At 41.5% G+C, this 13007-nt stretch overlaps 2 protein-coding genes across 2 annotated transcripts in view; one reads left to right on the top strand and one right to left on the bottom strand.

Annotated features, from left to right (window-relative positions):
* LOC513969 (ankyrin repeat domain-containing protein 26) overlaps window positions 1-1790 on the top strand; it is a 79858-nt gene extending 78068 nt beyond the window's left edge. Inside the window, 2 exon segments of the mRNA XM_059892862.1 lie at window positions 377-422; window positions 1546-1790. Of these exon segments, the coding sequence (XP_059748845.1) occupies window positions 377-422; window positions 1546-1724 (225 nt within the window). The 3' untranslated portion in view covers window positions 1725-1790.
* The window catches only part of LOC132346864 (uncharacterized), a 186561-nt gene that overhangs the window by 56727 nt on the left and 116827 nt on the right, over window positions 1-13007 (bottom strand). The gene's annotated exons all lie outside the window — the stretch shown is intronic.

The following is a 13007-nucleotide window of genomic DNA, read 5'->3' on the forward strand; positions in this document are numbered from 1 at the left end:
AATAAAGGTCTCAGAAGTACATATTTAGGGCAAGAGCTGTTGGAGAAGAAGATAGTAATCTTGTGAATCGTTCCTAGGATTATGGGTCATTCTGTAACCTCTGAAATTTTGTGTACTCGATAGACTGACATTTATTGTACTTTTATCAAATTAATCTAAATAGCATGCCATATATATGTTCTCTGTTAGCTAAAAGCAGAGTAAGTAGGAATTCATTTTCTTTTATTTATGTGATTATTTTTCTTCTACGTAATCTTCAAGTTAGGTCTAGTCTCTAAAAGTGTTATTTAAATGTCACATGTAGTAAGTTGTGTATCATTTCTATGATAATATCTCTTGTTTAACTTAAGCATAAATAATATTTGACTTATTTCAGACACGGCGGAAGTTGGAAAAGAGTATAACTAGAGAACTAGAAGAAGGTATGTTGCCAAAACGTATGAATTAAATTTAGACATTGATTTCTGAAATACTGTAAAGAGTAAGTGGCGTCTCTTTTCACTGTTTGTATAACAAATGCTATGTTGTATACTTTTTCTTATACATAGCTAATGGAAAATGTGAACACATGAGCAATCATAGTGAAAAATATCCTTATTCCTTATTTATTTATTATGTTCTATAGCTTTAAAAAAAATCTGAAAAGGTCTATGTATTTCTTTTCCTTTCTACGTATATCCTTCCTCTACTTGTGCCACCCCTGTGGAACTGTCAGCCTCCACGCTGACACTATTCTCAGAAAACATGGAGTTCATCAATGTCTCAAGTGTCTGGTAGTGGTTAAGGCTAGGAAACCCAGACTCGAGCAATCACGTTTGTGTAGCTGTCACTGGGGGTGACTTTAAAATTTCCCTGTCATTCCCTTTCTCACTGGTTTATCTTTTGCTCTCAGGAAAGACTCCAAACACCCACATCAATTTGGGTCCTGCCAAAGTAGTCGGCCTTATCTCCTTACCACCCTCCTCTGCCCCTCAACTCTGCATCTAACCAGACTGTGTAGGAGCCCACAGGTGCGCTTCCTCACCTCCGGTCTTGTACGTGCTTCTCCCCTCCATCTCCTGTACTTTTTCCTGTCCTTCAGGTAGCTACTTCCATAGCACCTCCACCAAAAAGCTGGCAGTCCTGACACAAAGCTGGCTGTCCCTTCTGCGTGTTCCTTGTGCCATCTTTTGTATCTGTCTCAGTATTTATGACTCTGTATGGAAGTTGCCTGTTCATCTCTTTTTCCACTTTATAGCGTATCGTTTTCAGGGTGCACTGGGTCACCTTCATCTTTTACTTCCAGTGCTTGTCACAGCACCCTTGTGCATAGTTACTGAGTAAATGAATGAAGAATGAGAAAACCAGAAGCTCTGATACTCAGCCACACATTCAACCATGGGCAGATAATGCAGTTATCTTGTATTTTGTGTCATGTCATATATAGATATGTTTCATTCTTCAGAACACTAGGAAAGGTCTCAGGTGATTTTTTTGTTTCGTTTTAGCTAATACTTTGTGAATTCAAGTATTTTAGATAAAGAATATAATTCTCTCTCTTTCCAGGTGCTGCTGAATTTGAATCTGAATTCTCTAGATTGTCCTCTCTATTATCTACAGGTGGATCAAATCTGTATCGGGACTAACCTGTGAAAACATCAAAATAATATATACAGATTTTGAAGAAAAAAATATATGATTTGAAACTCAATAGTAAAAATTTCCCTACTGGATTCTTTCCATGAGATTTTAGTTGTTTCCCATTAAACATGATGAGAAAATGTTTATTAAAGGAAAATATTTTTGTATTATGTGTGTATCATGAAAACTGATATGGCATTTTAAGCCACGTTTCTCTGCATCTAACTTACTTTTAAGCAGAAACATCAGCACTGTTGAGTTTTCCACGTTCAAAGTGAAAGTGTTAGTCACTCAGTCGTGTCTGACTCTTTGTGAGCCCATGGATAGCCCACCAGGCTCCTATGTCCCTGGAATTCTCCAGGCAAGAATAATGGATTGGGAGCCATTCCCTTCTCCAGGGGATCTTCCAGACCCTGGGATCAACCGGAGTCCCCTGCATTGCAGTTGGATTGTTTACCATAAGAGCCACCAGAGACGCCCTTACAGACTCAGACTGAGCCCTGATACCAGCTGTTTAAACAGCAACAAAAAACCAAACTTGTCATTACTACTTAGTGGTGTTGATCGATAGCTTTTTTGTACTTTCCCGTTTTTATCACTATACATAGACCTAAAGATGTAGCTTCTGCTGTTATGGCTACTGTCAATGTTTTGAGGTATTATAACTGTTAATAGTGGCATAAAACTTACTATATGTAACTTTGAACACTGATTCATAGATCTTTCCTCATGGGAAATAAGATTTGCCTAAGTTTTTGCCTTTTAAATGAGTTAACTTGTCCTAATTTTTATTTTTAATCAGATGATAATTACTTTACAACATTGTGATGGTTTCTGCCATACATCAACCTGAATCAGCCATAGATATACATATGAACCCTCCTTCCTGAACCACCCTCTAGTTTGTCACAAATCACCAGCTTTGGGTTCTCTGCATCATACAGCAAATTCCAAAAAAAACACATGTACCCCAGTGTTCATTGCAGTTATGTCCGTAGCTTTAAAAAAAAGTCTATGGATTTCTTTCATTCTTTTCATTCTGTGTATTTTCTAGCATTAACAATCGGAGAAGGCAATGGCACCCCACTCCAGTACTCTTGCCTGGAAAATCCATGGACAGAGGAGCCTGGTAGGCTGCAGTCCATGGGGTCGCTAAGAGTTGGGAACGATTGAGCGACTTCACTTTCACTTTTCACTTTCATGCATTGGAGAAGGAAATGGCAACCCACTCCAGTGTTCTTGCCTGGAGAATCCCAGGGACGGGGGAGCCTGGTGGGCTGCCATCTCTGGGGTCGCACAGAGTCGGACACGACTGAAGCGACTTAGCAGCAGCAGCAGCAGCAGCAGCATTTACACTAGCTAGGGCATGGAAGCAACCTAAATGTCCATCAACAGATGAATGGATAAAGAAGTTGTGTATTATTCAGCTCTAAAAAGGAATGCATTTGAGTCCATTTTAATTGACTTTTGATTTACTTTTGGAAAGAGTCTTAAAATTAGAGAAAAGTTCCCCATAGATAAATAAGACTTGCCGAAGACTTTTCACCTTTTCTTTACCTATCAACCTACCTATTGTTGTTTGATTTTTGGAAAAAGTCTTAAAATTAGGGAAAAGTTCCAAGCACCAGACATTTTCACAAAACTCCCCTATCTCCCATATATCCTCCTAAAGTACCATTTATCTTTCCGAAATGTTATTTGTTCTCCCGTAAGTGCCCCTCCCCGCCAAGTCACCTGTTTTTCGGAAGATGCCTTTATCTCCTACTCCCTGTCATTTATTAAGTAGTATATCAACTCCCAGTTGTAGCCTCCCCTTCAAGTCACATTTCTGTGTGAAGCTTTTTATGTTGTTGTTATAGTCCACTCGATCAGTTGTGTCCAACTCTTTGTGACCTCATGGACTGCAACACGCCAGGATTCCCTATCTGTCACCATCTCCCAGAGTTTGCTCATATTCATGTCCATTGAGTCGAAGATGCCATCTAACCATCTCATTCTTTGTCGCCCACTTTTCCTCCGGCCCTCAATCTTTCCCAGCATCAGAGTCTTTTCCAATAAGTTGGCTCTTTACATCAGGTGGCCAAAGTATTGGAGCTTTAGCATCAGTCCTTCCAATGAACATATTCAGGGTTGGTTTCTTTTAAGATTGACTGGTTTGTTCTCCTTGCTGTCCAAGGGACTCTCAAGAGTCTTCTCCAGCACCACAGTTTGAAAGCATGAATTCTTCAGTGCTCAGCCTTATGGTCCAAATGTCACATGTGTACATGACTGCTAGAAAGCCATTAAGTATTTTTTCTCATGGTTATCTGCTTTTAACATTTAATTTGCAGATTCCCAAACACTGAACCTAAGCGGGTGGAAGAAGTGTTTTCCTCCACAATTCCAAGAGCTGACAAGTTACTAATGCTCACTTAATCCTGATCCCCTTTTCCTTCTGTCCTCTCAGTGTCTGACTGGGCAGAACTCCAGTTTCATGTGAGACTGCTGATCCTTCTCCCGCCTCACTCCACACGTCTCTTGCTGCACTGCCCAGTGACCCTGCTACTTTATTTCCTTAATTTGTATCTTCTGATGATGATTTCAGGTCTTCTTTCTATAAATTTCTCACCCTACTGTTCCCCTCACTCATCCCAGACAATCTTAGGTCCCACAACAAACTTCTTGAAAGGTTTGCCTGTATCTCTAGCAACTCTAGACTGTCATCCCTCTCTTTCCCTCAAAACTGCTCCCAAGCCACTGATGACTTCCACGTCGCTGAATCAAAGCCACACCTTTCCAGTCCTTGTTTGTCTGAATTTCTCCTTCCTCTTGGCGTTCACTGTCACTCACTTCTTTGAGACACTCTCTTTTGGCTGGGCTTTCAGTATTCATTCCTTTTATCCTGAAGGCACGGACAGGTTATTGCGGTCAGAGACACAGTTCTTACTAAAGATCTCACAGGAAACATCCAGGCGTTGCCCCCTCGCCCAGGACTGCACCTGGGGCCGTGTGCTGAGAGCAGGTCAGTTATTCCACACCAGCAGGTGCAGGACGGCAGGAAACCTTGTCCCTGCTGCTGAGAAGGGCCTTCTCCTCTCCTGGAAAGGAGCTCCTCCTTACTCTGGCCTTTGATATGTAAGTAAAGCTGTTACCCACCCAAAAAGGGTCATCTGCCAAGTGTTGCTCTGCCAATGGAATTATTGTGTTGAGGCGCAAGGGAACTGAAAGGTGGGCACCCCGCTGTGCAGCCCAGGCTCTCCAATAGGCCATGGGCGGGGCTGCTCCACAGGGCTCTGGTCAGCAGGGCGGGGGTGGAGTTGGAGGGCTCTGGGAGCAGAGACAGGCGCAGCTGCTCCAGGTAATGGGGCTCACAGGGCTCGTTGCCATCTTGCATTAAGGTGTCCTGTGCAGCGTCTATGCACACGGCCCCTCTCCCCCAAGCAGAAGGGTCCACCAAGCAGGTTCACACCAGGAACTGCGGTTTGAAAGGCTGGGAGCAAGGCCTCTGCAGGTATCACCTTGTGAGCAAGAGAAACCAGACTAAGCATAAGGGAAAGGAGGTTAGTATTTTTATTCCTAAGTTGTTTTTTTCTTTCCTTTTTTTTTTTTTTTTTTTAACCTGGTAACTGTTCATAGGCTTTGCTGGTAACAAAATCTCTCAAGGAGCCAGATCTTGGCCTCATCCCTCCTTGAAATATAAATTCTCAATGAGACAGAGCGCCTTCGGGGGACCTACCCTGAGCTATAATATTTAGTCTCCTTGGGGAGATTAGACTATGAATCCTTTCAGGTTGGAGCAATTAATTAGATGAATGGCTGGAGGTGTGAGAGACAAAGAGCCTCTGAGAAACCCCAGGGAAGCTTATTTCCCCACAGTTTCCCCACTTGTTCCTAAAGAGTTTTAGGCCGCAATTCATCCACTGTAACCAGTCCAAGGAAACTTGAAGTTGATAGGCACCAAATCCTTTTGGCTTGTCTTAGGCAACGTTTAATCAGCAAGACCCTTACCTAGCAAAAGAAATTGGTCTCAGCCGAAGTCCCCCAAGACTTAGATTCAGGCATCTAAGCAAGTCCCCCCCAAACTTTCGGGACTATTTTGGGAAGCAGGTGGCTTCCTCCTTGGGTTTCCGTATTAACCTTTTCTACCTAATCCAGGGTATTGTAGGGAAGCAAAATTTGTCACCCCAAAATGTGTCTCTTTGTCAAGAGGATGACGTTAGGCAGAGTACTTTTAAGAAAGAAGAGACTCAAAGTCTTTCTTTTGACTACCTTCTTAACTGTTGAATAGTTTAGATAAAGGGGCTAGCCCAGGAAGAGAGCTACCAGAGATACCAAGAAAAAAATGTGGGCCAGGTGTGGTCAGGGGAACTCCAAATATTTACAGAGAGTTCCAAACACTTGCTTTTCCATCTCTGTGTGAATCACCTTCCTCCACTTTGTATTCCCAAACCACTACCCACAACATCCTCCTTTGTCTCTAGCTGAAGATGGCATTTAAGGTGAGGGTTTCAACCATTCTGATGAGTTACTCAGGTTTTCTGGTTCTCACCCATATGTACAGAAATATACATGTTGTTAACCTCTTGTTTGCTTTTCTTCCTGTTAATCTGTCTCATGTTATGTTGATTCTCAATCCACCAGATGAATCTAGAAGGGTAAAGTTTTTGCTCTCCTCAACAGCACACACCTGAGTACAGGGAGCTATGCTAATTTACAACTGGCATAGGCTTTGCCTCGTCTGCAAGGAAGAGATCTCTGGCAAACTGTGATCCATACAGCAGCACCAGCCAGTGAGCTGATGCTCACCTGAAGGCCTTAGACATAGGTAGGGTCACTGTGTTACCCAGCCGCATCGCTTCCTGGAGGATAGGCTGATAAATCAGGAGATGAGTTGTTGGGGCAAGCAACAGCAACTTTGTTTGGAAAGCTGGTAGATCAAGGTAAAATGGCGGACTCATGTCCCCAAGATCCATCTTGGCTGAGTTAAAATTCAGGCTTGTTTTACACTAAAAGGAGAAAGAGTAAAGCCAAACCCTTCCTGGTTCCCATCAGCCTCTGAAGGGGTTGTGTTAATTCCCTTCCTGCAGTCATTGACAGCTGGGCTTGGTCAGGATGTTTCCTTGGAGCTAAATACAGGTATTTTATCTTAATGCTCATTATGTGGGAAGCAGGGCTCCCAGTGCTGAGCCACTATGTATAATTTAAGCTTACGGACAACACCCTGTTAGTGCTGCACTTGTAACAGAATACAAAAGGTTCTTCCCTATTACGGTTGTTCACTTCAGCAGAAGTCAGAGACAGATTTCATAGTGCCATTCGTTGAATAAAAATCATGGAGTCAGTAATTCTCCCTAATTTGAGCAAACTCCATGAGATAGTGATGGACAGGAAAGCCTGGTGTGCTACAGTCCATGGGGTTACAAAGAGGTGGACGTGACTTAGTGACTGAATGACAACAATGCTCCCTAAAGAGCTCTCTGAAACAGAGCTGGGAGGCCATTAAGGAGTGTGGCATATGCACGTTTCAGCCTAGAGGCAACCTGAGCTTCAGATCATTTCTTTTCCATTTTGGAAGTCCTCCAGAACATCTGCCAGAAATTCAAGCTACTTCTTGGACCATGCCTGCCCTGTATACCTTGTGCTTCTGTGAGGCCAAATATTTCCTGACTCGCATGAGGGTCAGTCACAGTTCTCATCAGGCAGTTTTTGACAACCTGTGGCTTTTTGTCTTCATAAGCCCTCGCCTCTCTTTCTCAGAAGACTTTCAGTTTAACCTGAATCACTCTTTCTTGAATTGTACTTCTTTCCCTTTCAGTTACAGATTTAAATACTAATCATATCTGAAATATATCTTCACAAAAACATCTAAACTGACCAAACAGCTGGGATCATAAGCGAACCAAATCGACACATATATGAACCCTCACACTAGACAGTTGTTTTAACTATCAATTTTAAGGAGAATATTGAAATCATCTAGTATTTCTCCAGTTCCTGGCTAGGTTTTATGGAGAACCTAGAACACAACCTATACATTGCCTCCTGTCCTCCTGCAGGAGTTGGATAGATTTTGTTACCCAACCAAACCTGAATCCATTTGCCCAATGCACAGTCAAACCAATCTGCTGACACCAGATGTGATGAAGGAAATTGTGGTGTTTATTCCAAGGTGCCCATTGCGAGGCCAGGCAAGAACAGAGGGCTCCTTCTCCAAAGACACAAACTCTCTGATGGCTTCCAGGGAAGGGTTTTATTGTTGCTGTTGATGTTGTTTTTAACGTCAGGAGTTTATTGTTAAAGCAAAGCAAGCTTCAAAATGTTGCACAGCGTATTTCCGGTAGGGAGAAATAGCTAGATATAGACACACATAAACTCACACACAGGAGTAGGTATACAGATAGCAGTGTAGAAATATATGTCCCCACGTTTTATATTAAACCGTTAATGTTTTCTTTCCAAGGAGGGTAGGCTGGTTTATGAGAGAATTAACAAAATATTAAACCTTTCCCGATAGTTAGAATATTTTCAAAAAAATAAATGCACTTCTTGGTAAAGTAGAATGAAGAAAAATATGTGACTTAGGTTTGCTAAGGACAAAACCCATTTTTTCAAAAAACTTATTTTATATTGGAGCAGAGCCGATGAAGAAAAGGGTGATAGTTTCAGGGGCACAGACAGTGACTCCACCATATATATACATGTATCTATTCTCCCCCAAATTCAGGGAAGGGTTCTGAAATGCAACGTTTGGGGTCTGGATGTGAGGTGCTGATGGCTGGTGTACCTCTTTCTGGATTGGTTGGTGGTAGCTAACTGGGTGGTTTCAGGAATCAGTATCATCAGCCATGACCAAGTTTCAACTGGTCTGGGGTAAGCATAGGTGTAGACAGCATGCAGTTAACTTCTTCCACCTGGGGCCGGTGTCAGTATCTGCAGAAGAACTCATGGATATGGCTCCGAAAGTTCTCTGCAGCTCTTGAGGAAGAGTTAAAGGTCCTTGAGTTTGTTTGAAGGTTTAACTATTGTTATTTTGTCTTGCTCAACTGTTTTCATTTGTCTCAGCATCTTCTCACTTCTCTAATTACGTTTGCTCCTTGGGACTCTGGCAAAGCCTTGGAGGCTAAAGCTTTTCTACAAACTAGTGGGAGGGTATATGGGGAGGTCCCCACAGGGTCCAACTCCATTCTCATTAGTTCTTCTTTTTAGTGTGTCCCCCTTTATTTTTAATAGATTCAAGAGGCGGAGGGAAGATTCCTAGTTAGGAGCTTTTCTTTTGTAACTCACCTAGGCTGAGAAGTCTACAAAAATCTCTCTTCTAAAGGGGGAGGGACAAATTAGGAGTATGGCATTAACAGATTCAAACTACTAGGTATAAAATGATAAGCAATGAGGCTATACTGTATAGTACAGGGAATTATAGCCATATCTTGTAATAAACTGTATTGGAGTAAAATCTGCAAAAATACTGAATCACTATGCTGGAGAACTGACACTAACACAATATTTTAAACCAACTATAGTTCAATTTTAAAATTTAAAAAAAAACATAATTTACATATTGAAAAAAATTTATTTCTTGAAATAATCTGTGTGTCATATTCCCCCATCTCAGATATTCAATGCGTATCATGTCCTTCAAAAGTCGCATAACCAAAACCAACCAATTTCAGAGTCTAGTCTCTGTGCTGGATGTGAGAGATGCAAAAACAAACAAAATGTGGCTTCTCCTTTCTTGTTGGTTGTTACTGGTTGTCACTGGGCCATTCTTAGTTTTTTGAATGTTGAACTTTAAGTCAACTTTTTCACTCTCCTCTTTCACTTTCATCAAGAGGCTCGTTAGTTCTTCACTTCTGCCATAAGGGTGGTGTCATCTGCGTATCTGAGGTTTTCTCACTGCAATCCTGATTCCAACTTGTGCTTCCTCCAGTCTGGCATTTTGCATGACGTACTCTGCATGTAAGTTCAATAAGTAGGGTGACAATATACAGCCTTGATGGACTCCTTTCCCAATTTGGAACATTGAGGTGCTTGCATCTTTTTGAAGTCTGGTTTTCTCTGGATATATGCCCAGGAGTGGGATTGCTGAATCATATGATGGCAAGTCTATATTTAGTTTTTAAAGAAATTTCCATAGAGTTCTCCACAGTGGGTGTACCCTAGTTACATTCCATAAGCTGTGTAGGAGGGTTCCCTTTTCTCCACACTCTCTCCAGCATTTATTATTTGTAGGTTTTTTGATGGTGGCTATTCTGATTGGTGTGAAATGATACCTCATCGTAGTATTTCTGCATTTCTCTAATTATTAGTGATGTGGAGCATCCTTTATGAGCATCCTTTCATGTGCTTTTTGATCATCTGTCAGTATTCTATAGAGAAAAGTCCACTTAGATCTTACATTCATTTATTGATTGGGTTGTTTGTATTTTGATATTTAGCTCCTTGAGCTGTTTGAATATTTTGGAGATTAATCCTTTGTCATTTGCATCATTTCAGAATATTGTCCCCCCATTCTGTGGGTTTTCTTTTGTCTTGTTTATGATTACCTGTGATGTGCAGAAGCAAAGTTTAATTGGATCCCATTGGCTTATTTTTGTTTTTATTTTCATTATTCTAAGAGGTGAGTGAAAAAACATACTGCTGTGATTTATGTCAGAGAGTACTCTGCCTATTTTCTCCTCTAAGAGTTTTGTGGGGTCTGTTCTTATATTTCAGCTCAGTTCAGTTCTGTTCAGTTGCTCAGTCGTGTCTGACTCTTTGCGACCCCATGAATCCCAGCACGCCAGGCCTCCCTGTACATCACCAACTCCCGGAGTTCACTCAAACTCATGTCCATCGAGTCCATGATGCCATCCAGCCATCTCATCCTCAGTCGTCCCCTTCTCCTCCTTCCCCCAATCCGTCTCAGCATCAGAGTCTTTTCCAATGAGTCAACTCTTCGCATGAGGTGGCCAAAGTACTGGAGTTTCAGCTTTAGCATCATTCCTTCCAAAGAAATCCCAGGGCTGATCTGTTTCAGAATGGACTGGTTGGATCTCCTTGCAGTCCAAGGGACTCTCAAGAGTCTTCTCCAACACCACAGTTCAAAAGCATCAATTCTTCGGCACTCAGCTTTCTTCACAGTCCAATTCTCACATCCATACATGACCACTGGAAAAACCATAGCCTTGACTATATGGACCTTTGTTGGCAAAGTAATGTCTCTGCTTTTGAATATGCTATCTAGGTTGGTCATAACTTTTCTTCCAGGAAGTAAGCATCTTTTAATTTCATGGCTGCAGTCACCATCTGCAGTGATTTTGGAGCTCAGAAAAATAAAGTCTGGCACTGTTTCCCCATCTATTTGCCATGAAGTGATGGGACCAGATGCCATGATCTTTGTTTTCTGAATGTTGAGCTTTAAGCCAACTTTTTCACTCTCCTCTTTCACTTTCATCAAGAGGCTTTTTAGTTCTTCTTCACTTTCTGCCATAAGGGTGGTATCATCTGCATATTGAAGTTATTGATATTTCTCTTGGCAATCTTGATTCCAGCTTGTGCTTCTTCCAGGCCAGCGTTTCTCATGATGTACTCTGCATATAAGTTAAATAAGCAGGGTGACAATATACAGCCTTGACGTACTCATTTCCTATTTGGAACCAGTCTGTTGTTCCATGTCCAGTTCTAACTGTTGTTTCCTGACCTGCATATAGGTTTCTCAAGAGGCAGGTCAGGTGGTCTGGTATTCCCATCTCTTTCAGAATTTTCCACAGTTTATTGTGATCCACACAGTCAGAGGCTTTGGCATAGTCAATAAAGCAGAAATAGATGTTTTCCTGGAACTCTCTTGCTTTTTCGATGATCCAGCGGATGTTGGCAATTTGATCTCTGGTTCCTCCGCCTTTTCTAAGGTCTTTAATTTCTTTTGAGATTATTTTTGTGTATGTTAGGGAGTATGGTAATTTCATTCTTATGCTTGTAGCTGTCCATTTTTATCAGCACTACTTATTCAAGAGGCTGTCTTTTCTCCATTGTATAGTCTTGCCTCCTTTGTCCTAGATCACTTGACCGTAGGTGCATTGGTTTCTCTCTGGACTTTGTATCTTGTTCCATTGCTCTATTCAATACATTTCTGTTTCTGTGCCAGAACCAGTGTCTTGATTACTTTAGCTTGTAACTAACACAGCCTTGTCTAACTCAATGAAACTAAGCCATGCCGTGTGGGGTCGACAGAGGATGAGATGGCTGTATGGCATCACTGACTCGATGGACATGAGTTTGGGTAAACTCTGGGAGTTGGTGATGGCCAGGGAGGCCTGGCGTGCTGTGATTCATGGGGTTGCAAAGAGTCGGACATGACTGAGTGACTGAACTGAACTGACTGGTAGTCTGAAGTCAGGGAACCTGATTCTGTCAGCTCTTGCTTTTCTTTCTCAAGATTGCTTGGCTATTTGGGGTCTTTTTTTCCCATTCACACTGTAAAATTTTTTGTTCTAGTTATGTGAAAAACATCATTGGAAAGGTGAGGCATTCAATCTGCAGATTGCTTTGGGCAGTATAGTTATTTTGACAGCAAATTTGTTCAAAGTGGTTCTAGGTGGTTCTAGGAAAGGCCAGCATCTTAAAGCATTCAGATGGTCTGCCTGCGACCCTTCCTTTTGCTACATTTTTGTGTGATGTGGGTCAAAATGAGAAGCAGACAGGAAAATAGTTGCCTCTCCTGGCATGGGGTAACATTGTGGAATATGAAACTGTGAGTCAAACACAGAGACAGCCCAGTCAAACAGCACCTAAACACAGAGCTGATGTGGGCACTTGTGGGTGTGTACTTGTGCTTCTGAGAAACATTATACAAGTAAGGAATGGAAGTAATGAAACATAGTTCAGAAAAAAAGTTAAAGTGAAAATATTGTAGACAAACCTATAAAAGAATAAAAATTTGGAGACAAAAGAGAAAGGAGAGCTCAAGGGAACAAGAGACCAGGGAACATGGATTAAAGTACTGACAGGGAAATCCAGGAGATAAGATCCTATTCGTCTATTTCTTGTAGTTCTAATAATACTAATTGAATTTCAGATGAATATCATACAAGTAGAGGACAAGAAAAAATACACCAAGTCATCTGGAATCAATTCAATGGAATTCTTTATTGCATGGGACTCTATTTACGTTATATATATTTTACGTATCACTTACCTACTGTATTTTATATATGTTTATTTTTAATATGTATATATAAATGACAATGTCGAGTGCTAACTTTTGAATTTTCAGTGATACCAAAGAGAGAGTTGCAGGAATTTAGGGGAAGTTGCATAAATGTGAGCTAGTGTGGTCGGGAGAGAAGGACAGGTCTGGAAGGGGCTGGGACCTGGCCTGGGCCCTGACTGATCGGGAGTGAACAGGATATTTGAGGTGAACAGAATTTGCT

This window comes from Bos taurus, chromosome 13 (genome assembly GCF_002263795.3).
Source record: "Bos taurus isolate L1 Dominette 01449 registration number 42190680 breed Hereford chromosome 13, ARS-UCD2.0, whole genome shotgun sequence".
Classification (NCBI taxonomy): Eukaryota; Metazoa; Chordata; class Mammalia; order Artiodactyla; family Bovidae; genus Bos; species Bos taurus.